General features: G+C 36.4%; 1 protein-coding gene across 2 annotated transcripts in view; it reads left to right on the top strand.

The window, feature by feature from the left end:
* Positions 1–9613: 9613 nt before the first annotated feature.
* The window catches only part of PLPP1 (phospholipid phosphatase 1), a 78367-nt gene continuing 63411 nt past the window's right edge, over positions 9614–24569 (top strand). The window contains exons 1-2 of one of the 2 annotated variants that reach the window (XM_081940534.1): positions 9614–9873; positions 24247–24401. In XM_081940534.1, the coding sequence (XP_081796660.1) occupies positions 9816–9873; positions 24247–24401 (213 nt within the window). In that variant the 5' untranslated portion in view covers positions 9614–9815. The remainder of the gene's footprint in view (positions 9874–24246; positions 24402–24569) is intronic. The other variant, XM_081940535.1, reaches the window with a different exon arrangement.

Raw genomic sequence — 24569 nt, 5'->3', positions numbered from 1 at the left:
AGGTCTATGGGAGTCACTTACAAAGGAATAATCTTTCAATCTCTTTTATTTTTCCTTCTTCTACAATACTAATTGTGCGGTTCAAGCTCATGATAAAAAAACAAACAAACAATCGTTGGGCAAGATTTGCGGTCTTATGCCCGTAGATCAACTGTGGAGTTATTGCCACAGCATATCTTACACATGAAAGCTGTGTGTTTTGTTGTCAAGTGACCTGTATAGTAAGGAAACCAGTCACTGGGTATTTTTGCTCAACATTTCCTAATCTTTAGGATGAATTGGGTAAAATAGTTACCAAATGACAGGATTAGAGTTTAGGGATTTAAGCTTCAGGAGAGTACATTTTACTTAAAAGAAACTTAGTATCAAGAATAACCTTTCAGGTTATTCTGAGTAGATAAATTCTATATTTACATCTAATGATCAGGTCTGGGACTAGAACTGAAGTAAACTCAAGTTTTGAGTCCTTCAGCCACATAAGTCACTGAGTAATTCAGTACCACTCACTTTCAGTCAAACCTACTTCACAGAGAGGTTTTGAAGATAAAATAAGAAGGTAGGTAAGTAAGATTAGAAGCAGAGTATGAGCATAAACATAAATAGAGAAATCTCTTGGGATTTATCCAGCAACCCGTTTTGTCTGTAAGATTCTTGTCACGTTATTCAACTAGACTCTGAAAATCAACCTATGTAGTTGCTAAGAGTTAACAATGATTTCATGGCATGTAACCCTCCTCCTCTTTCTGATGGATGAATTATTAAGAATTTCCCCCAGGGAGTGACACAATTACATTAATATGCCCAGAGGATTAATACAAGTTGGGTTCTACAATAACTATATTTGGCTGAATATGAACTTGCTGTTTTATAATACAATAAAGGATTTGTGATGTACTTGTGCATACAACCATACTGTCCTTCCCTTGGCCTCCCTACATTTTCCTTTCTTTGGCCTTTCTGCATTTGTGCTGCATCTCAGCACCTTGTCCCCCAACTCAAGTGCAGCCTCCACATCTCCGTATGGCACCTGCATGCTCCTTACTTGGACTTCTACTATTTCCCATTCAATGACCTGACCCATGCGTCTTGGAGTTCTGATGGCAAATGTGACTGTCACTAAGCAATGCGATCACATGCCATTGTGCTTTAAACAACCAAGTTGATTAGCGGCAGCAATCCTGATTCCAAATGCCATAATAACCCAAGGAGTACTTGTATGCATTTGTTTTTCTGTTACATGTATTACAGTGTGTGACTCCGGATACCTTTTGGTAGTTTACATTCTGTGTGTAAATTCCAAGTTAAAATAAAAAATATTAAAATCCACTAAACTAAATTAAAATTATCAATTACAAGTTTCTTTAAGATATTCTATATAGGTCAGCTTCCTCAGCATGGAATGCATTGCGGAGAACTACAAAAAAAGTTGGTCTATTTAGTTAGGGTTGGATCTAGTCACTTGTAGTTTAATATATTGTGTAAACTGGGCCTCAGTGTCCTATCCAAAGTCAGTCATTGTTTCATAACCCCACATTGCTTAAATATTGAGGCTAAAGAAAAGAAAAAAAGTCCTTTATGACTATTGAAAATGCTTAAATAATTATTTTAGCAATTTTATTTTAATAATTAAGACATAGATACAGCAGTCACAGTGAACACATGCTATTTTTTAACCTCTGCCTCTGTGGTCTCATATAATATAATAATGTAATCCAAACTGAAATATTATTCTGAACTTGAATTCCTAAAACAGTCAGGTCATTATAGTCTAAATAACCAAAGGCGGAACAAGAAATTCCCAAAGAAACACTTAATGGCTAGACTTGCTTGTCTGCTAGAACCTGTTTAGCTGTGAGCTGTTGCCCTGAATACTGACAGTGCATTATTCAAGTCTTTCTTGTAAGTATGGATGACATTTTAAGACGAAACCCTTGAGCCTGGGGGGAACTAATTAGCTAGTTTTGCTATAGTATTGGAAGATCGATTACTAGCTTTGTCATGCCATTATAAATGCATTCATACAAACTTAGAAGAATGGAAAACTTTGAAAATTTTAATTAAAGTGAAGAATTAACAAGAGCCTAGAAAGTAAAATTAAATTCTATTGTGGATCAGGTCACATAAGGGAAAGAACTGATTGTAATCTCTAAATTCTCTCTTTATAGAATCCAAACTAGAAGGTAAACATTGCTAAATTGATTAAGCATAGAAGCCTGCATACTGTTCTATTTATTTATTTGCCTACTCTAAATGAGAGACACCCAGCAGGTTGCAATCACAATGACAAAATGTCCACACTACAATTAAAATTATGTTATAATAAACAATACATATTCTCCCATATTAACCACTAATAAAATCATAAACTAGCCAAAAACAAATGGTAATATATATAAATTGAATATGGTTTAACCAATTCTTCTTTAATGATGTCCTGAAGCCTAACAAGGTAGGAGTTGATTGAATTTCTGGGACTAGGGAGTGCTAGAACATTGGTACATCCATAGAGAAACATGGTTTATAGGCTTCTATCCCATTAATTTCATGGACTATTTGTAGCCTTGTCAAAGTTGGGTAGGTCAAAGTTGAGAGAAGGAAGCCACCCTAAAAATATCCTGGTGCCAAGCTGTATTGGACTTTAAAGCAAGAGCTGTGAGTTGGGTAGCCTTATAAATTTAAATAATACATAAATAAAACCAGGACTTTAAGGTGCTGATACATATTGAAGATAAAATCCAGAATTAGTTGTGAGATATGCTGAAATGTGATATTTTGTCAAGTACCCGTGTTTCTCTGAAAGTAAGACTGGGTCTTATATTAATTTTTGCTCCAAAAGATGCATTAGGGCTTATTTTCTGGTTTAGGTCTTATTTTCAGGGAAATACAGTACTAAATGTGTCTGTCTGGCTTATTTTGGGAATAGGGCCTATATTGCGAGCATCCTGACAAATCATGCTAGGGCTCATTTTCCGATTGGGTCTTATTTTCGAGGAAACAGGGTACCTGCCAACACCTGGCTACTGCACTCTAGATTAATTGAAACTTCTGTGTGGTCTCCAAAGACACTCCTGTCTAGGATTTCTTAGTCAATCACACATATGTTTATAAAATGGTCTGCAATGTATCTTACCTGAAGTAGCTGCTGTCTAGGTTGCTGTAGTTTTGCTTAGGTTTTATATAAGAGATGAAGAGGATAATCAAAGTGGATGGACTCAGTTATAATGTCAATTGTGCACAATTGGAAGATCCGAAGACCAGGTTAGAAGAAAATCTAATAATGTGGTTGCTAAGAGTCATCACAGATTTGACGGCACTTTATCTACCTACCTACCTTTTATTATTTTCAATCAATAGTAAACTAAAATAAAGGGGGGAAGGATGGGAGATTAAAAGCAAGGATAGCATTATCACCTATTCTGTTCAAATCACATGCACACTATTAATGTATAAGAACCAAACCCTAATATTCCTTTTGCAGGCACTAGAATTTATGCTATGTTATGTTCATACAGATCCTCTTATCTCTTCTGATTATCCTGCTTGCCTTGGGACAATTCATTTCCGTTTTGATGAATCAATTTGGTTCTAGTTATTGCATTTTCAATAAACTGGTATTCTCCAATCTTCCCTTCAGGCTTGATTTCTGGTCATAATGGAGTTGTTCATTTCCTAACTCATACTTCTTATTAAGAGTGGCAGTTTCTATTTTAAGGCCTTCAATCAGTATTAAAAAGCCTCAAAATACATTCAACCTTAACCTATGTATGAAAAGCTCTAAAGAAGAGAAGAGTGATAGCCTGTATGAGATATCTTGAATTAGTCATAATTGTTACGGATGATAGGAATATCATTGGAAATTCAAAAATCTTTTAAGTATCAAACACATAATTCTGACAATTAGTGGATCTGTCTGACTGCAAAGTTATGTACGTGCACATTGAAGCTAATTCATCTGTAGTAACTTTCTGGTTTGTGGCTTGATGACATTTTGTGCTGTCATCATTTTTGTGGCTAAGGATAGTTAAATTAATGATAATTTTTGTGAACATTTATTGTATTTTACACAGAGTGATTAATCTTTATTTTCAAGACAAATAGAAATAATAGTGCCTTTGCATATAATAAATTTAGAATACATCTTAGTAGTACGGTAAACACATCATGGAAATCCACAGCAAATCCTGACATTTTTTCCTCCATACATCATTTATGGCAAAGTAGCAGGCAGAGCCCAGCTGTAATCCTTCAAGGAACATGATTAAACACAGTAAAGTTTAGCTCTAAGTAAATATACATTTGACTTGGCTGTATCCTTTACACAAGATTAAATCTACTGCATTGAAGTGATGTCTACATCAGAATTTAATGTTAGGAACAGTAATCCTTGGCAACGTAAATGAGATGAAATGCAGGAAAAAAGGAGTCCATTGAGATATGCATCACATTGTATTGCTTTCTGATGTCCATTTGCACTGCAATAATTGCAGATGATTGCCATGTTTTAAGAAATATAGTTTCATTAAGCTATATTAAGATTCAAATCCACTGTGATTCTCAGCCATAGAAAATAAGTGTATGACACTGAGATAGTCACTTTCTGTCAATCCAACTACTGCCACAAGTTTGTTGTTACTGGGGAAAAATTAAAGAATATTCTCATAAGAGCCACACTGAGCTAGAGGAAATTCAGGATACAAATAAATGCATGAAAATCATTCTTAAAAACACATTAGTAAAATAATACTGTTCAAATTTTGGTCTCTTTTAAGGGCGATTGAAGGCAGATAAACATGTCCCAGGATAATGTTGAAGGATCCAATCTAAGTCGGTCACCAGGACCAAAGGTTCTTGAACAGCACACAACACTGTCAAACTCAATACTCTTAAGCTTAGTTTTGGTTTGTGAAAAATTAATTGGAAAACTTGATTTAATGCTGTAAAAGGCCAATTATTCCTGTTCCTGTAATCCATTAAGTCTCCTCCAGTTTATATTAGATCATTTTTCCCCATTTTCTGGGAAAGATGTACTATAAACTCTAAAATAGTTTTAAGTTTTAAAAACCTATCATTTTTACATGTTCTACAACCATTGGAAGGAAAAAATGACTTGATCCCACCTATGTCTTATTATCATCCCAAACTGTGCAAGTTAATTTTACTTATCTCCTTTTAAGCCAGTATAGACAGTTATGTTTTTATCACCTAGTAAATGTAATCAGCAACTCAATTTATCTCTAAACGTACTGTAATATAATAATTTAGAATGGTATCTTAAGTTTGGACTGTACATTACGTTATAAATAACTGCAATGTATTATTGTTTGAACAGTTGCTTTATTCTATATCTATTGTGCTCATGGCTATAAGTATACAATAAAGCTACTAATATTTCTAATTGTGTTATGCCAGATTCTGACTGAATCAGTGAAGCAAATGTTTTAAAGAACAGGGGTCCCCAATCTCTGGGCAGCAGCCCACTAGTGGCCTGAAAGATTGCAGTCAGGCTACAGAAATGGCTGGAGTGTGTGCGCCTGTACATCCTCACTTGCACAAGCAGTGAGCTAGCACGTGAGTGCTCCATTGGTGTGAGCAACAGGTGCACCTGCATGCTAGCCACTCACACAGAACCATCCTACCTCCCCTCCCCTCACTGGTCAAGTTGGGGAACTCTTTAAGAAGTTATCAGAAATATATTTTCACATTACAGGTTTGACACACTTGTACTGTATATTGATTTAAAGCTTTTTCCAGATGAACCTATTAGCTTTTCTTTTTTAGATTCAGCAGATTAAGGTGACACTTGGTAAGCTTTTGATTTGTCATGGGCTCTTCAATTTGGCTTTTCAATTTAATCTTCCTTTGTACCACAGCTTAGTTGCTCACTTGCAATTAAAATCCCATGTGCTTAGTCCCTTTTAAACCTGTAGGTTAATAGGCAAATCCTGATGACCTATTTTCCATTTTCACTGTTTCTTCAAAATATGTCTGATCCTTTGTGTTGGCTGGTTTCTCCACTGCTGGTTTAAGATTGTTTGTTTTATATAATCTATCAAAAATTAAGCTCTCCATTAAGCAAAGAGACATATCTAAAATAAGCTGTATATTTTTTCATATATATTTGTTAGGGCAGAACTCACTGGCAGGCAAGGCAAGAAGCATATTAACTATAGAGAAACTCATGGTTAGGTGTAGTACTGTGAAACCAGCACAAGATTGGAAATGGTCAATGAATTGTGAGTCATAGTAAGTATGTAACAAACGAAGTGTCTTATTGTTAGTCAAGTTAATCTGTTAGTTCTTTTCTACAACTTCTGTTTCAATTAGTAGAAGTGTACAGTAGACATTTCAAATAATTAGTGAAATATTTAATGATAATAATAATAATATATATGTAACAGAGTTTTTAATCATCAAATACATATTTTAAAATTAAGTTCCTTAAAATAGTATAGGTCTATCAAGATAATTATTCATCTGTTATGATGAGGTTATATAATCACATTCCATTCATCACATGAGTTATGAAAAAAAAACTTTTGATATTGTTCAAAATATATTTCTTCAGATGCAACCACGTGGAACAGTCTCCTACAGAGCTGTAATGCAACTTTCAATTGTATAAAATTAAGCTATATTATAGATGGGTGAATCGCATTCTCTAACCAGTTCCATGATCCCTCAGAGATCTAAACAATAAAAGACAGAGATAAAAAACATTTTAAAAGGAATACTGAATTCACATTCCATTCACCTTTTAATACAGATCTTTGTAGTATTATTTTGCAAGATGACTTTGGTAAATCTGCACACAATTAAAGCTGAATTCTTTATTTGCTCTTCATTCTGTATTTCTTCAAGATATTGGATAGATTGCAGTATTTATGAGGGGGCTATGCCAAATGTTGCTGCTGTTCTAAATATTTTTGAGTTCTTCGAGGTCTTGGAGTGTCAGTTTGGTAGGGTAGTTAAAAGTATTGAGATAGAAATTATAATAATGTAAAGCCAAGTGGGTGATTTGGTTCTCTCTCAACCCTTGAAAAAGGCAATAGCAAATCAAAATCCTACCAAGAAAACTGCAGGGACTTGTTCAGGCAATTACTAGGAGTCAAGACTGATTCAAAATCACCAAACTGATCAAACTCTTACACGTGTAAAACAAAATGGCACTATATTTATTTTATCTATTTTATCCAAACAAACCCCAGGAAAGATAGACAGTATTAAGAAAGAAAAATCATATTCAAATGATTGAGTTTAAGGATGAATATTGATTATGTGCTATCAAACCAATGATGTTTCTTCATGACACAGAGAGATTTTTTTCTCCAAAATCAGGAAGAATAAGAGTTAATCTGAAATCAAGGACTAATACTATCCATCTACATTATTTATTTGTGTTCTTTTTTAATAGACATGATAGAAAAAAATCACCTTCGACTTTTACTTCTTAAATATGTTTAATTAAATTCAAATATTATTCTACCAGACTGGCAAAATAAATGCTAAGCTTTCAGATAATTAAAAACAAGTCTTTAGTTTTATAGCTTTTACATAAATCATTTTATGAAGATTTACATGTTCTTGAATTAAATTCCATTTCTTCACATGCATGATACCCCGATGATCAGTTATGCCTATATGGAGGGGGATTTTTTTAAAATTTCTAATTGTTTGTATTTTTCATATTGTCTTAATGCCCCTTAATGAAATCTCTCCCAAAATGTAATTCTCTGGATACTTGTATGGGAAGTCCTGCTCCTAGAGAATGAAATATTGTGGGGAATATTAAAAGAGGCAGAATATTATATTTCCCCAAAGGAAAAATATGCTCTTAAAGGCAGAAAGCAGCCCCAGTCTTCCTGCTATAGTGAAACTCAAGATGCCTATTCATAAACAAAATACCTTCAGCCCAGCTCCCTCAGGCTGGAGTTGATGGAATTAAGAATTTACACAAGGCTCACTACATTGCACAACCCTTGGAGCATCTCTTTCACCAAGAACTCTATAGAAATCCATCCACTCACTCAGCCATTTTGTCAGCCACCCCAGAAACATGCTGCTGTCTCTGAAGTTTCTGGAAACCAAATAAACAGAGACCTTCTTTCCTTGTAGCCAGCCTCCATTTTATTTCCAGCATTTTACTCCCGGCTTGGAACCCGACTGGATTTTTCTTCCAACACTTACAATTCAAATCCAAAAGTGCTTTGATTCTGCTGGCTCAAGCCAATGGGAGTTACAGTACATCACAGCTAGAGAACGATCACCCAAAGATTTTAAACTTCTTTATTTATTCCTTTTGACGCCACCATTGTTAGAAACCAATCCTAGTTTCATTTACCTGGGAAACTCACAGAGCACAGTAAGACTAACCTCTGAGTAAACAAGAATAATAATGGTTTTGAAATACACAGTTTTTGTTTTTGTTTTGCAACAGACTAACACAGCTTTCCAGATCTTTTAAAAATCTGCCTAGACTTGTTTAAGTAAGTTTGCACGAGTGCCTAATATTTCATGAAAGCATCTGGTAATAATTATTTTCTACTCCGTTTCCCCCTCCACGTGGAAAAGACTCTCCTCCCTCACTCTTTCTCAAGTTTAAACGGATCTAGCAAGGTAATTGAGAAAAAACAAGCTAAAAATAGAGAAAGCTCGAAGAGCATTCTTCAAAATGAAAAAGGTCTTCTGCAATCAGAACATAAGCCTAAGTCTGAAAATCAGGCTTGTCAGATGATACATCTGTTCTAACCTGCTCTAGGGAGTAGAGAATTGGTCTCTTGACAGAAAACCACTTCAAGAAACTACAAGCATTTGAAATGTGGATTTACAGACGGCTGTTAACTATAATCTGGGTTGACAAGATCACAAATGAGGAAGTGATAAGCCGCCTGGGAAAGCCAAGGGAAATCATCAAAGCCATTAAAAAGCGAAAGTCATAATATTTTGGACATGTGATGAGACACCCAGAAAAATACGGCATTCTTCACTTAATCCTCCAGGGAAAGATTGAAGGAAACGAGGTCCAGGCTGAAGAAGAACATCATGGCTTCAAAATCTAAGGGAATGGTTTGCACAAAACTCAGCAGCACTTTTTTATGTTGACAAAAATAGGATTGCCAACATGATCGCCAAAGTCCGATGACGGATATGGCACAACAAGAAGTTTAAAATGCAGGAGGAGAGATAGAGAACCAGGGTCTCCTCGTCACCTCTTTCAGCAAGCAGGGCACAAAACAAACAAACCCCAGAAGGAGAAATAAAAAGCAACCAAACGCCGCTCGTGGGAGCGAGCGAATGAATGAAGGAGACCCGGTCCGGCCGGAGGAATTTCGTGCGCCCGTGCTTGGAATTTCGCCGGAGCGAACGGGAGAGCCGATTGGCCTTTGGGGGTCGGAAAACAGGAAGTGGGCGGAGCAAAATAGTTATGACGTACCTGGGGGGGGGAAATACTTCAGTTCCACAATTAGCCGGCGAGCGGAGGTTGGGCTTCTGGGCGCGCGGCGGGGGCGCGCCAAAGGAGGCGGAGTCTGGTTCGTTTCTGGTTTCGGGTCCTCCCACTCCTTAAAACGCGGCCCAACCTCTCATGAGCCGCATTAGTGGCGGCGCTTCGGGTGTCAGCCAGCGCCATTGGGCGGAGAAGCTGCGCGCTCGGATTTTTTTTTGTTTTTTTGTTTTCCCTCCCTGCCCGCCTCGGCTGGCCCTGTGGCTGGAGGCGGCTGAGCTGGGGTTCCCAGCCCGTTTCTCCTGCTCGGAGCTCTGGTTCCCCCACCGAGTCTCTCGCTTGAGGGCGCCGCCGCCGCCACCATCTCAGCGCCGAGATGTTTGACAAGACGCGGCTGCCTTATGTGGTGCTGGACGTGGTCTGTGTGGTCCTAGGTATGCCTCGGGTTCCGCAGCGTGGGAGATCCGGGGAGGAAGGGGAGGCGCCTGGGCACCTCAGAGAGGCGATGCGCCACCGCTGCGCACTTGTCGGTTTACCCACCCGACGCGCCCCTGCGGGGGACTTCCCCGACTGGCTCTTGAGGCAATTCCTCCGCTTCTGTTCCTGAGGTTGCCCCGGGGACCCATGAGGCATATGTACATGTTTTGGGCGAAGGCAATAAATGGGGAGACCCTCTGAATGAATCTCTGGGGCGGGGGTTGCACAGGGTTTTATCTCCCACGCTCTTCTATATATGCCTCTACTACTTGCATATGCAGCGAATGTGTATCTGGGGTAGCTTGCTTCCCCTGCATGTTGACAGGCTAATCTTTGCCTCGCAGCTCTGGCTTTGCCGAAAGAAAAAAAAAAGCTTGGGGAGGGTTTGGAAAAGGGTTAATAAATGCAGCATTTTTTTTTTTCATTTTTAGGTTTGTCTGCTTCTGCTGTTGTCGCTGCTTTCTTTGCATTCATCTGTTCATCTGCTTGCTTGCTTACTGGCTAGCTTCGCGCCAGCCCCCATCTCTCACCTAGATAAACTTGGTCACTGGAATTCCGCTTAAATTCAGGGCTTTATTCAAGTTGGCTAAGATAACAAATGGCTTGAATGAGTGGTGTACAGAGAAAGAATTTTTTTTTTAAAAAAAAACACACCCCACAACCACCTTGATGGGCTGGTAGATGGAAAAATCACAGCTGCATTTTGTGCTGGCTTCTTCAACGGGTGCCCTCCAGGTGTATTGGGATCCACACCAAGCACCCAGTGAAGTCAATTGCATTTGGTGGGGGAAGATTGATGTACATTTAGGAAACTGAGTTTAGAAAGAAGGCAGTTATTTCCTTTCATGTGAACATACTTTTATGTAAAGGGATAAATAATTGACGAAGTTGCATACTGATGTCCTACAATACAGCCTTTAATGGATTTTTTAAATGGGTGACTATGGCTGCTCTTAAGGTTAGGATTGCAAAACATGTATACAGCACCACTATTTATTTGCTGACAGCAGTTCTTTTTCATTTTTGCAATATGAAGACTGATCACAATGTAATTAAAATATGAATTTGGCAAAGTATAAACTTAACTTTGTCTAGCCTTAAACTTTGTTACTGTAAAGCATCTAGTTTTAGAATGACATTTTCTTGGGTGAATGTATTATTGAACTACTAGCTTTGGTTGTTGTGAAATATTTGTAAGTGTTAAGTGAGGGCAGTGTAGTGATGGTAGCCCACCATCCTCTGTTACACTCATCTAATAGATTTAAAAAGGCCTTGAAGGATATTTATTTCATTTATGCTATTTCAAATCCATTAAATAGAAGATAATTGGATTTTGAACCAACAAAACAATTGCTTTAGAGTAACTGAAAATTTGCTTCTTTAGAAAAGATGAAAAAGCCTCATGCTATATAAGTTTAGCAAAGAATGAATGTTTCTATGAAATCTATTTCAATATAGGATAATATCTGCAAATAATAACTTTCTCAACCATTCTTTAATAGATAATTTGTTGGGTGATATGGTTAATAATTATCTTTAATTAGATAATTAAATAATCAATTGACCAATTTTACTGTGCAATGGTTCTTGAACAGATGAAGGAACTTTCTTCTTCCAAGTTAATAATTCTGTATAAACAAACTGGAATAAAGTTATTTCAGGATTGGGCCTTCAGAAATTATGTATCATCAGATTCTTGTATCTAAAATATATCTTAAGTCTGATGTATTTTAAAGATTTCAGCAAAATCATGTATGTTAGGTGTATTAATACTATTATTATACTATAACAATATCTAATATATTTGACCCAAGAGGAAATATTTTAGAAGATATAAACCAGTGTTTATGCAGTGTACACTTTAATAAATTATATGATCTAACTTGATGAGATAACAGACATGGTTTCCTGTTGCAGTCAAAGCTACAAATATATTGTGAAATCTCAAATACTAAGCATTTTATTATGGCCTAAGAAACAATGAAGTTAAAAGGAATGCATAAAGTTCTCATGTAATGATGTCCAAATAATTGCTGGTGATCAGTATTCCAGCACTGATGTTTCTCGGATGAGAATACTGAATAACATTGCAGAATTAATTATATAATGGCTCAGGAAACCCCCCCACAGCGTTTTAAAAGTCTTTTCTGTCTTTCCATTTGAAAAAATTTGTAAAGAATAAAAACTTCCAGTGAAATATTTTATTTTGGAGAAATCGATGCAGGTACGATAGTCTAACTGTGCTTTACTTCTCCTAAGTTTTTATTAGTTTGCAATAAGATGTAATAGGATGACATTTATGTAGTGTGTCAGAGCACTAGGACCAGTACACCAGAGGACAGGTAGTTCGGCACTGTCTGACTCTCTAGATGTTAGAGCAACATGCATGGTTGCTGCTAAGCAGCATGCCCATTTGTACCAAAGGAAGTATAATTCAATATATTATTTGCTTATGTGTTTGTGTATTGTTGCTTATCTAATAGATGTGCTCCTGACTGAGGTTCATTGCTTCCGTTGTAGATAACTAACTAAATTATACTTTTACCGTGTGCAAATATGCCAAATCTGATAATAGTGTGAATGAGCCAAGTTAGTTTTGATGGGTGAAGGATTCAAGCAAGGTGAAGTGGCAGTGGATTCTTGCAGATATGTGGTTCTTGCAGGTTCTACCTCTGGTTTTGAATGGGTTTGTATTGGAACTCTGAAGCCTGAGATTTTCCTGGATTCTCATGCCGGTTTGAAAGCAGATGACAACTTGCAGATTGTGAACCAGTTGTATTCATTCTTGGACTTGGAGACTCTTTGTATAGTCTGATATTTCTTGGTTACCTTGTAGGTGTAATATTGAAAAGTGCTGTACATGAGGCTCCCTTCAGGATTAATCAGAACGTGCACGTGATTAAAAATTCAAATGCATGAAGAATGATGGGCATACCTTACTATGGTGTGCTGCGGTAGCTGAAGTGGTTACCAATAAGCTTCCAGGTGCAATTGAACAGTCTGATTATTATCTTTAAAGTCTTAGAAGTCCTAGTTATCAGAGCTATCTATTTCCTGTAGGATCTGTCCATCCTGTTTGATTAACAGAGAAGGCTTGTTTCAACGATGTCATCTAACTTAATGTAGGAAGCATTCTTTGGGAGTACACCTTCTTTGGGAGTACACCTGCCCTTTGGAACAGCATCTCCCAGTTATTTATAGCACCACCGTATTCCTCTTTAAACAAGATTTAATAATATGATTCTTCCTCCAAGCCTTGGATTAGTGAAAGATAATTTGAATTTCTCCCTTTGAAGTTGAGGGATGGATGAGAATTCTTTTTTATTTATTTCCTCTGGACAACTCTCTTTCCCAATATGAGACAGTTATTTTTAATTGAGAAGCTACCAAGAGTCATTCTGGAATTGAGCAACCTAAAATGTTGACGCAGTAAAAAAAAATAGAATGTTCATAAAAGAGCAAAAATAAACAGAGCTATAGAGAGTAAGACAAATATTGGATACATTTGAAATTTTCCCAAAATTTTGATTTACCCCTTACCCCAACCTACAGTTTTTTTCATCATGGCTTCACATTTCTACCTCAGTAATGAAAGTTTTATAACTTATGATATATGGATTGCAGAAATAATAAATTGAGGGTTTAAAATGAGACATTCACAATAATTGTGCGTTGAATATAATTTCTTGTAATCTCTTTATAAACTGTGTCATCCTCTTGATAGATTTTGCTGAATAAATAATTTGATCTGAGTTTTGGGGAAGAAAACATAAACCTTGACTAAGCATTTAGAGTCATAGTTCCTAAATGTAGAACTACAGAACTTCAACTGCAGAAAGGGAGTGGGAGATTAGATAGATAGATGATAGATAGATGATAGATAGATAGATAGATAGATAGATGATAGATAGATAGATGATAGATAGATAGATAGATAGATAGATAGATAGATAGATGATGGATGGATTGGTAGAATTAAATAATAAGAAAATTGTAGCATTTATAAAAGGTATGCCTCTTTTGAGCTTCTGGGTAAGCTTCAGAAAGGATAAATTTCATCTGTAATTCAGTCTAAAGTGTCTCATCTAATGAGACTCTTAAACCAACAATCTTTTTCAGTCTCAGATGGAAAAAAAAGTCATGCCTGCTTTAATGAAAAGCTGATGCAAGATCTGAAGCAACTTCCAGATTTTTTTGAAGCACGTATACCCCCAAAGAATATCCCTTTTCATTGTTCTAAGTAATTTTCTTCCTAGTGGATAGAGCTGATAGAGCAATTCAAGTATTAGATTCTCATTTGGCTTTATTCATATTTAATTCCAAAGCTGTGAGTAATTTAAGTTCAATAGCTGTTCAGATATTTAACCACTTCCTGTGTAACTCTAGTACCAAAAATAATGCTAAACTAGAAACAAATCAGCATGCTCTTTGTTATAAAGTGATTAAAATAGTACACTTGGGACAAATTATAATTTGTATACTCAAATGTATACCTAATAAATGGTGATTTAGATTGTGAAAAGTTTTAGGAAAAGAGAATTGGGCCACAGCACACCAAATTGTGTCTTCTGTGTGTTTTCTGCTGTTAGGTTCTGTGGGGTTTATTTCATACAAGATCATACAAGTTACAAATGCAAAATTTAATTAAGATTGTCATGATTTATTTTCTTTCATAGCTATTGGAAAAATATGAAGGTATCATCCTGACACATACTTCAAGAAAGCCAATGTTTCTCAACCTCAGCAACATTAGATGCATGGATTTCAATTTGCAGAATTCTGCAAGTTGAAGTCCCCGTATCTTAATGTTGCTGAGGTTGAGAAAAACTGAATTTGATGAAAACGCTGGAGTTCTTTTTTCTTTTTCAAGTCACTGCGTTGATCCTATGACTTCTACTCTCTGATGTAATGCAGAACTGAGAACTGACATTTCTCTGTGTTTGTAGGTGAGTAATACAGTATCCCTTTCCTCATTGAGTGAATGACAACATCATCTTTGTTAGCTTATGAATCATAAGCTTCTGGGATCTTATGGTATAAAATTACAAGGGTAAGAAACATGTCAAATTTTTAAAGGCTTCACAGGTACAGCTTGTGATCATAACAAAAAGAAATATAGTAAATTGAGATCAGTTTAGTGGATGTCAGCTGCAACAGATAAAATCTAATCGTATATTGTATGCTTCTTTCCATGTGTAAATTTATTTGTCTGTGTGTGCAGCGTGTGTGTGTAGACTATGAAAATTACATATGGAAAAAATCCCATTCCTGCATGTATAAAATTATTAAAATATACCTCTGTGAGATGCCATTCATTGTTTTATGAGTGCTATTTGGATCTGATGGATATTCTGCTTTTCCCCCATTGGTCCATTACATTGAGAGTTTATTGTGTTATGCCGAAAGTGATTATTTCTCTCTTCTCTTCCTTGGTTAGACAACCTCACTTGGATATTGTGTTCAGTTCTGCACAACACAGTTTAAAAAAGATGTTGATAACCTGGAGTAAGTCCAGAGAAGGACTACCAAAATGGTGAAAGTAACTAGAGACCAAGTCTACAAGGAAAAGTTGAAACAACTAGGAATATTTAGCTTGCAGAAGAGAAAGTTGAGAGGCGACTTAATAGCTATTTCAGACTTATTCTCACTTGCTCCAGAAGATAAGACCAGAAATAATGGGACTAAAAGGATGTAATACAAGTTAGACATTAGGAAGAATTATTTTAAAAAAGAGCTGTCAATTAATGGAATAAGTTACTGTATGCAGTCATTTTTCTATTTCTCTGGAAGTTTTCAGAGGCTGGATAGTCCTCTAATGAATCCTGCAATGTGCAGAGAGTTGACCTCTTAGGACATTTCAATGATATATTTGATTTACTGCCCAGTGATGTATAATATTTTGTAAAGCTCACAAAGCTGATCATACCCTGGCTTTGAAGAGAGTCATTTGTCATTTAAGAGGGATTCTCTTAACATATAAAATCCAGCAGTTCTTCACATTACAATCCAAAACATAGTTTGAAAGATAGAACTGATAAATCCAGTATTTTCAGTCTTGCAAGCTAAATAAAATCAAGTTTGCCAAAGGAATGTATGGTTCATGTAATATCCAACAGGACTGTTTGATATTGGTTTCATTGGATGCTTCACATACTGCAAAATGTTTAGGCAGTGTACTCCACACTGGGAATCTAAGCAAGCAGTAATGCTCTTATAAAACTTGTATTTACTTGGCTGAGCTTAGTTCTCACACAGAATCATATGTGGAAGAATAAATCTATATATTTTCCATCATTAGTCATGTACAGGGTTCAAAATAATCCATTCATTTTTTCTTTTACAAAGCAAGCTTGGTATAATTACATTTTTTGAGTCAAAACTAAAACATCTCAAAATAGCAGAAATTGTAAAAAAAAAGGTTGAAAAAGACTTTTCATTAATATGCAGTTTTTATTGGACCTGATAAAAGGAAGTTTACTTTTGGGACTTTGGGACTTTTTCAAATGGGCCTGCCCAACTGGCTAATTTTTTAGCCTAGCATATTCTGTCCGTATGTAATGATTTAAAGTCAATCCATATTTTAAAGTCTATTGAATTTCTCATCTGAGACTTGGTATGAATTGGAAAACAATTTATTTGTTAAAGAAGTCATTTCCCATCTGAGAGATTATGCCTAGAGTTTGTCAGCATTGCAGGATCCAATCCAGATTGGATGGGTCCATTTTGCCCTCAGAGCTTTTGGACTCGTGCTGGAGTCCATCTTAGGGAACTTCTCTCTTTTTGAAGATAGGCTCTAGCATGAGTCCGAAAGCTTGGAAGACAAAACCTCTGGTTCCGGTGACTGACCCAGATTGGATCTTGAAACATTATCTGGGATACGTATTTTCGCCTGATTGTTCTATTGTAAACTGTAATATGGAATGTCAGTTTGCAAAAGTGATTTAATTTGTGGATTTATTCTTGGTCAGTGTTTTCCAACCTTGACAACTTTAGGACATATGGATTTCAACTCCAAGAATTCCTTTGCCAATAGGAATTCTAGTAATTGCTTTTTGAATGATTTCATCACACTCTGCTGCTTTGATATTGATAGAAACTCCCCGCCCCCCATTGAAACAGATTTGTGTTATTCTGAATTATTTTTCTGCTTCATTTATATGGAATTCTATTGTTCCCTGTCTCCCACTATAGCCTCTTTTATTGCTTATGATTTGTTTTTGGTTTATCAGATAACACTTCAAAGCAGCTGTGAAATGACCAAGCTACACAAACACAGATCAAGTTCTTGTTCAGTAAATATACTTAGGGTTGGCATTGAGTCGATGGTAGGGTCAATCCCCATTTTAGCTAATAAAATAGTGTTAGCAATTAGATTTAGCCTATAGTGTTTGAGAATTGCTGCCAAGTTGGATAGATAAAACAGCTAGATTCATCCATAGTTGATACTTTCTATTAGCTGTTGTGAGGATAAAATATCTCTATATAAAGTGAAATACCACTCACGCATCACGAAATCTCCAGAACCATAAAGCCTACAAACGTGAAATTTGGCACAAATGTTCCTCTTGGCTTCTAGGTGCTCGCTAAGAAAGGATTTTTAGAAATGAGCATCAGATCATTAGTTTTTCTTATTATCAACACATTCTGATGCTAAGGAGTTAGATGTTCTACTTTCCCTCCCCACCTGAAAAGAACTCTGTTCCAATTGCCCTGTGGGCGTGGCCAGCATGTGACTCATCTGGCCTGTGGGTTGGGAGTTTAGACATTCTACTCCCCCTCCCCACCTGAAAAATGCTCTGATGCTAAAGAGTTAGACTGAGAAGGGGATAAGGTAGGAGAGGCCTCTGGGGCAAGCCTGAGAGAGAGGAGAGGAGAGGCCTCTGTGGGGCAAGCCTGAGGGAGAGAAGGGGAGAGAAGAGGATCAATGGCCAGCCTGAGGGAGAGAAGGGGATTAGGAGACGAGAGGCTTCTGTGGGGCAAGCTTGAGGGAGAGAAGGGGAGAGGAGAAGCAGATCATAACTATTCATTAATTTTCAAGCTGTAAGTGTCAGTTTAGGAAACCCTATCACATAATTTCATAGCAGAGTACAGGTATCCAGGTAGTTTGATATATATTTTAATGGAGCTGAATCAAATTGGCATCTTGTCTGCAAAGATATTCGTTGGTGCTTGCTGATCTGTTTTCCTCTTTTATAGAATAGCTGGCAAATTGCCCTTTACAGTATATAACCTCTTAGCAATATTTTTGGGTGCTAAAACAGGAATTATACAGCCACCTAGGGCACAGTTTGTTATTGCTTAGTTATTTAGCCTTATATTGCTGTGACTTCAAAGATTAAAGCTGCTCATTGTCTATATGGCTGGTTTATATTATGTTTGACTTGGTAAATCATTTACATACTTGGGAAATTCAGAAAATATTTGAGATCATTAGGATAATTTTAAGAAAGGGAAGTACATTCCTCTCCTACAATAGCCATAGGGCTGTGCAGTGCTTTGGATTCAGAAGTTAATAAATTCATCTGACACCTGCCTACAGCACCTTAGATTAGTAATGCTATTTCCCTGGATTATGTATTGCCAGGAAAAAACACAACTGCTTTAACATATTGCTTAAAAGTGTTAACGCCTTCATGTTCTGAAACAGCTTTCTATGGAGATTCTTAGTCATCTAGGTCACGGTTGTCCCAAAGGTGCTTTTTTCAAGAGGCAACTGGATTTGCTGGGTTTTCTTTGAAGACGTTTTGCTTGTCATCCAAAAAGCTTCTTCAGCTCTGACTGGATATTTTAATTTTGTTACAATCCAAGAGATCTGATTTAAATGTCTGTTGTCTCCTTTTATCTTAAAGAATATGCTTAAATGCAGGTGCCATGGTTTCATCACCAGACAGATTTGATGGGGCTGTTCCCTCATCTTTTATTAACTATCTCGCTTGATGAAATTTGCATACTTCTTTATGGAACTATGAACAAAAGGATTTTGTTATATTTTTCCTGCCTGTATCTTGATGGTGTAATGCCATTTTTCCTGCATGACTTTTGCTTTGTTTATCATCAACATACTGTATTTCAGATATCAAAGGTCTTTTGTTTCTAATTACAACAGAAAAGGAAACTCTACTACTAGTGTTTGAAGTCTATACAGGAAAATATTATTTAGTGCAGCCTAGCTGTACTATGTGGTGTGCTGCAGATGTGTTCTCTAGGGATTATGGAATTTAGAATCCAACACATACCAAAGAGCCCAGGAAAGATGACTGATTGAATGGGGCTGTTTGGTGCTTAATTGACAATAATATTAGCTGTGTTCTTCTGATGGAAATTCATACAAACTAGATGCAAATCTTTCTAAATTCCAGTATTGTCAGTTGAGTGCAAGAGTACTTTCCATTACCCAAAATGTCTGATTCCACAATTGAAATAAAGCAGGGGAGCAACTCATTGTTATATTCAGTAGGTATGCAGAGAGACTAAGGCAATGTTTTTGATCTTTGATGACTTTAAGATGTGTGGAATTCAACTGACTGGGGAATTCTGGTACCCATTTTAAAGTTACCAAGGTTGAAAAATACTGGGCTAAGGGAAAGGACATGTTTGCAAGTAAATCAACAGTGTTGACTTGAGGGCCAATAGCCAGGCAGCATTTATCTTTCCTAACCCAGCCAATAGTTTAGGCTCAGTGGTGTCTCGTCCATTAGTATTTCTTTGTTGGCCAATGAAAAATGCTTTGTCCTTTCTCCTTTATTTCACCTTCCCCCCATCTCTGTAAGTACAAATGTTACACTATCAACATTTTTTATTTACAGTAAGTGTCACTGTGTTAATTGTTTGCTAGCCAAGCTGAAGATGTACTGCGCAGGTCATAGGCCTTATCAGCAATTATTTACTGCGCATGCTTCTTAACACGTTTCTTAATACATTACACATTCCAGAGACTTCTTCTGATCTTCTGTTCGTCTGCCAAGAAGGTGGACGACAATTGCTCTTGCCAGAATGTAACAATTAGATAGATTTTGTTTTCATTTTATTTTCATATTAAAAGTTTTGTTTTTAATTAGAACATGTTATCTGGTCTTATTTTCGCTTTTTCTGAAGATATGCTTTTTGGGAAAGCCGACGGTCTACACCTCATTAGCTCAGGGTGAAATTTCCCCTGACAGTAAGCAACTACCAAATAAGCATTTTATGCTTTTTTGTGTTTGCCCCTACCTTGTAGTGATGTTTTTTGCTGCTACACGGAAAATGAGAGATGGAGTAACTCAAATGCAGCCTCTCCCAAGTGATAGCCCAGACTACACCATTATAACAGCAGAGTAAAACAGTAATCATTCAGCTGGGACCATCACTGCTTGAAATGGGAAATTCTTTTTTTTTAAGAAAGATTTAACATTACCACTTAGGAAAACTATGGATTAATCTAATGGTAAGGGTAGGACCCAGCCTCATCTGATTTGTGGGAAGCTTGATCTGCAAGTTGATCTGCACCCTCATTTGCAAATGACTCCATGTTTCCTTGAGAGTAGTGTGCTTGGCTGGATGCTTTAAACTACGTAGCCCTTTAGTCTTGATAACACCTGTAGGTGATCTGAACTACAGCCACAATTGTAATATGGATCATGCAGTGAATATCTGGGTTGGTTCTCTACACATGCAAGAAATTATTGAGCAACATTTTAGGTTAACCAGCACGTTGAGCTATTTTTACAGTGTATAATATTCATTTCAGTGTTTAAAATCTTACTCTGAAGTGAAATATTTTCCTAATGTAAACAAGTATATGAAAAAAATGTGAACTGAATTGACTTTTTTTTGCCAAGGGAAGCACATTTTTCATCTCTGTGGATATGAACATGTTGGCACATTTTCCTGTGGACTTCAGCATTTTAATCTGAGGATTTCCTCTGGGCTTCTCCTCCCTTGTACTTCCTTCCTTGAACTTCAGAATATATCTATAAATTGAAGCAGTTTGCTCTTTGGTTAAGTAATTGAAGCTGTGATCACTAGGAGTTGTTGCCTAATGGACCAGATCATGTTTATCTCAGAATGAAACTTTATCTACTTGCCTGTCTGTTGAATATTATCCCCAGATAATTTCTTCCTTCTGTGCCTCAGTTGAGCATTGGCCTTTCCTATATTCTCCCAAGAATTGTGCCACAATAATAAGTTTATCTTTTATTAAAAAATATTATATGAAATAAGGAAGATTAAACAAAAACTGAAGAAGATTTAATGTAAGGTTTCTAGATGGCTGACAAGGTCATCTGGATTTCTGCAAAATTCTATCAACAAAATGTTGACTGCTTTGTTTTTAGAAAGTTGAACTGGAAATATCACTCAGTTAGGGAATGTTTCAATTCCCACTTATAAACAATGGCTCTGTAAAGTTTTGGTCAGACAACAGTTCTAATCCTTCTAGTTTAGTATCCTTCCAGAAAATAAATCTAGAAATTCTACCTTAAGTTTGTTTAATTGAATGAGCCATCTAGGCCAGCATTTGTGACTGTGATGTTACCCAGATGTATTGGTTTGCAATCCCGATCAACTCGAGGCATCATGGATTTTCCCCACCATTGTTATCTGATGCAGACAGTCCACAGACTTCTTCAAATGAAGTTTTTCTTCACCTGCCTGGTGATCTCTTGCAGATTTCAAGAGTTAAATTCTGAGTCGCAGACTTATTGTCTGATTATATAAACAAATAATGCCAATGTGACAGTTTTGGCCTGCTGAGAAGAAACGTGGTCTTACTAGTGTTTCCCAATCCATCCCACATTTATGTTACTATTTAGATTTATATAAAGTCATAATATTTTTAAAAATGATTCTGGAGAATTTTGACATCCAAAGAAAATGCAAGAGTATTTTTAAAAAAACATTTTAAACATTAATTTCCTTGACAAATGCTTTCCAAATGATGTTGTAACTGTTGGATGGCTGGAAGGGCAAATGTGAATATGAATACTTCTTTGCCAGATGATCTTCATTTCTGGAACCTCACGTAGCCTTTAAAAAAAAATAAAACTATTTCACATTTGTCCTTCCTAGTTTTCCCCCCAGTATGTATTACTAAAATATCCAAGTTACAATGATTTGTAGGACTAAGTAATTTTCAGTTAGCTGGATGTGAATCTTCCACTTCTAACTGCTGTTTTCTAAAACAGCTCTTTATGCATAATAGAATGAATCTTTTTGTATATATATATATTGGTATATTTTAAAACCTGGCTCTTGCTTGAGTGGCACAAAGGAAATGTTGATGTTGGGAGACAGTGGGGAAAATGGTTTTGAATCATTTCATTGCCTGGCAGTGGCAGCTGCAGCAAGAAATGAGTGCATTATTCAGGAACTTCGACTTAGCTGGTAGTTTAGGAATATCGCCATATTTAAATGTAGGGTGTCTTTAAACTGGATGGCTTGGTAAGGTTAATGTATGAGAGAATGAGCCAGATTCAGAATATTCTTTTTTCCCCTCAAGGAAAACTTTTACTAGATATTAAGGGATTGAATTTGCCTCCTCTTCTACTCTGCAAAGGACGGCTTTATCCCCAATTGGACCATTCTGTGTTTGCATTTGAGTTTTTAAATCTAGTAAAGAAAACCAATGGTGATGACCAGCCAGCCATTATAATGGTGGCTAGGATACCAGCTGGAGACAGCTGCTCTCAGCACTGGTATAGCCAAGTTGTTCCTTCTCTTTGATGAATCTGTGTTAGCTTAATGTGTGAATATTTTCATTATATTAGATGCGTTGGAACACCTGGAAAATTTGGTGACAGGTAGGCTTGGTGTACCTCATTTGAATGGATTCAGCATGACTTCCAATATTCGCATAAAGACCTCAAGAGAATAAGTGAAGAAGTACACGTATACCAGGTTGTTTCAAATAGGATTAGATTAGCTAATCACAAAAATATTATGATATAAATATGTTATATAAAGATTGTGATAGCAAATTCTGACGCCATGAAATAAATCTTAATAATTTAAGCATGGGTGTTTATAAACCAGAGGTGGAGCTCGTGGTGACTTATATTTCCATGCTCTGTACTTCCCCATTCAAGAGACATTTATAGGATTGCTGCAGAAATTTTGTTTCTTAGCCAGATGTTATGGGATGGTAGAAATCTAGGAGTCTTCAACTTTGCTGTATAAGGAAAAGAAGCCTATTTATAGAAATCATAATTCTATATTGTTTTAAAATGTTTCTCTAATATTTCGATTAGTTGGTGGAGTGTGTGATACAGTCCATGTCCAGCAAACTTTCCACACTTCCTTCTTTCTGAAAGCTGAAGAGATCAAGCTTTGAAACTCTTTCCATTATAAAAATAGATAAAATGTTCTCCTTAATTATTCCCCGTTTTTTTTCTTTTTTGTTGTTTTATCCAAGTTTCAGACTTTTCTATTCTGATTGCTCCCATTTCACCTTATTGAAAAAATATATCAACTAAATAATTTAAGTTTTAAGTTGATGTCATTTACATAGGTTTACGTTATATAAATGGCATTTTAAAATTTATTTTTAAAATGAACATATTTCATCATTTATATCACATTTTTAATTTTTACAGCGCTCCTGTATCAGTATCACTCATAAGTACATAACAGTTATTTCATTATTCGTCCTTTCCATTTATATACATTTCTGTTCTATAAATTGTGTCAATATTCATAAGTATATACATATTGCCTTTTAATTTTAATGTACTTCTTAAATTACCTTTATGTTTAATCTTTACTTATATTCTCTAACCAATTATACCATGTGTCCCAAATCAAGTAATATTCCATTTCTCCTCTTTCTTTTAGCTCCATAGTTAGCCTGTCCATCTCTGCACAGTCTAGCACCTTTCTTATCACCAATCCATCTGAGAGAGTGCTGTCCTGCTTCCAGTTTTGTGCGTAGGCGATTCTAGCTGCAGTTGTTATGTGCAGTATGATATACTGTTTTCTTACAAAAATTTCCTCTTACTATACCAATGTAAATGACATTTTTCAATGTTTAAGCATTATTAATTCAATCTGCAGCTGTTAGTAGGTCTAATTTCTAGTGATGAAAGGACAGATTTTCTTCAACCAAACACCTGCTAGATATGTTGAGGCTGGAACCCCTGAAGTTCTCAGCCTAACTTTTAGAGGAGGTCAGAGTACTGAATGGTGGACAAAGTAATAGGATGCTTTGCGGTGCGGGAGTCTGTGGGCTCTGCATGATGCTAAACTGGCTGAGAGAAAACTCTTGACTTTTGCATGTAGCTCAGTAGTTTCCTCTGCACTTGATGAAAAATATATAACAACATCTATCTACATTTAACTTTATGTATTTTCCCCAACAGCTGGCTTACCCCTTGCTGTTCTAAACTTGGCAAAAGTAAAGCCGTATCAGAGGGGCTTTTTCTGTAATGATGACAGCATCAGCTACCCGTTCCATGACAGTACCATCACATCTACTGTCCTCTACACAGTGGGGTTCACTGTGCCCATTTGCTCTGTAAGTAGCAAAATATACAGGCAGCTGTTTGGGGAAAGTGTTAAGTATGTGTGGAGAACTCACCATTTCATGAAAGCTTTGAACATAAAGACTTTGGGGTAGTTGACTAATTATCATAATAGCTGAGAATCACTAAACTCTGTAAAATGTACTGAAGCTAGTGTTTAT

This window comes from Natrix helvetica (genome assembly GCF_964273705.1).
Source record: "Natrix helvetica genome assembly, chromosome: 2".
Classification (NCBI taxonomy): Eukaryota; Metazoa; Chordata; class Lepidosauria; order Squamata; family Natricidae; genus Natrix; species Natrix helvetica.
Note: the sequence above shows the minus strand (reverse complement) of the source record. Positions and strands in the feature narration are given on the sequence as shown.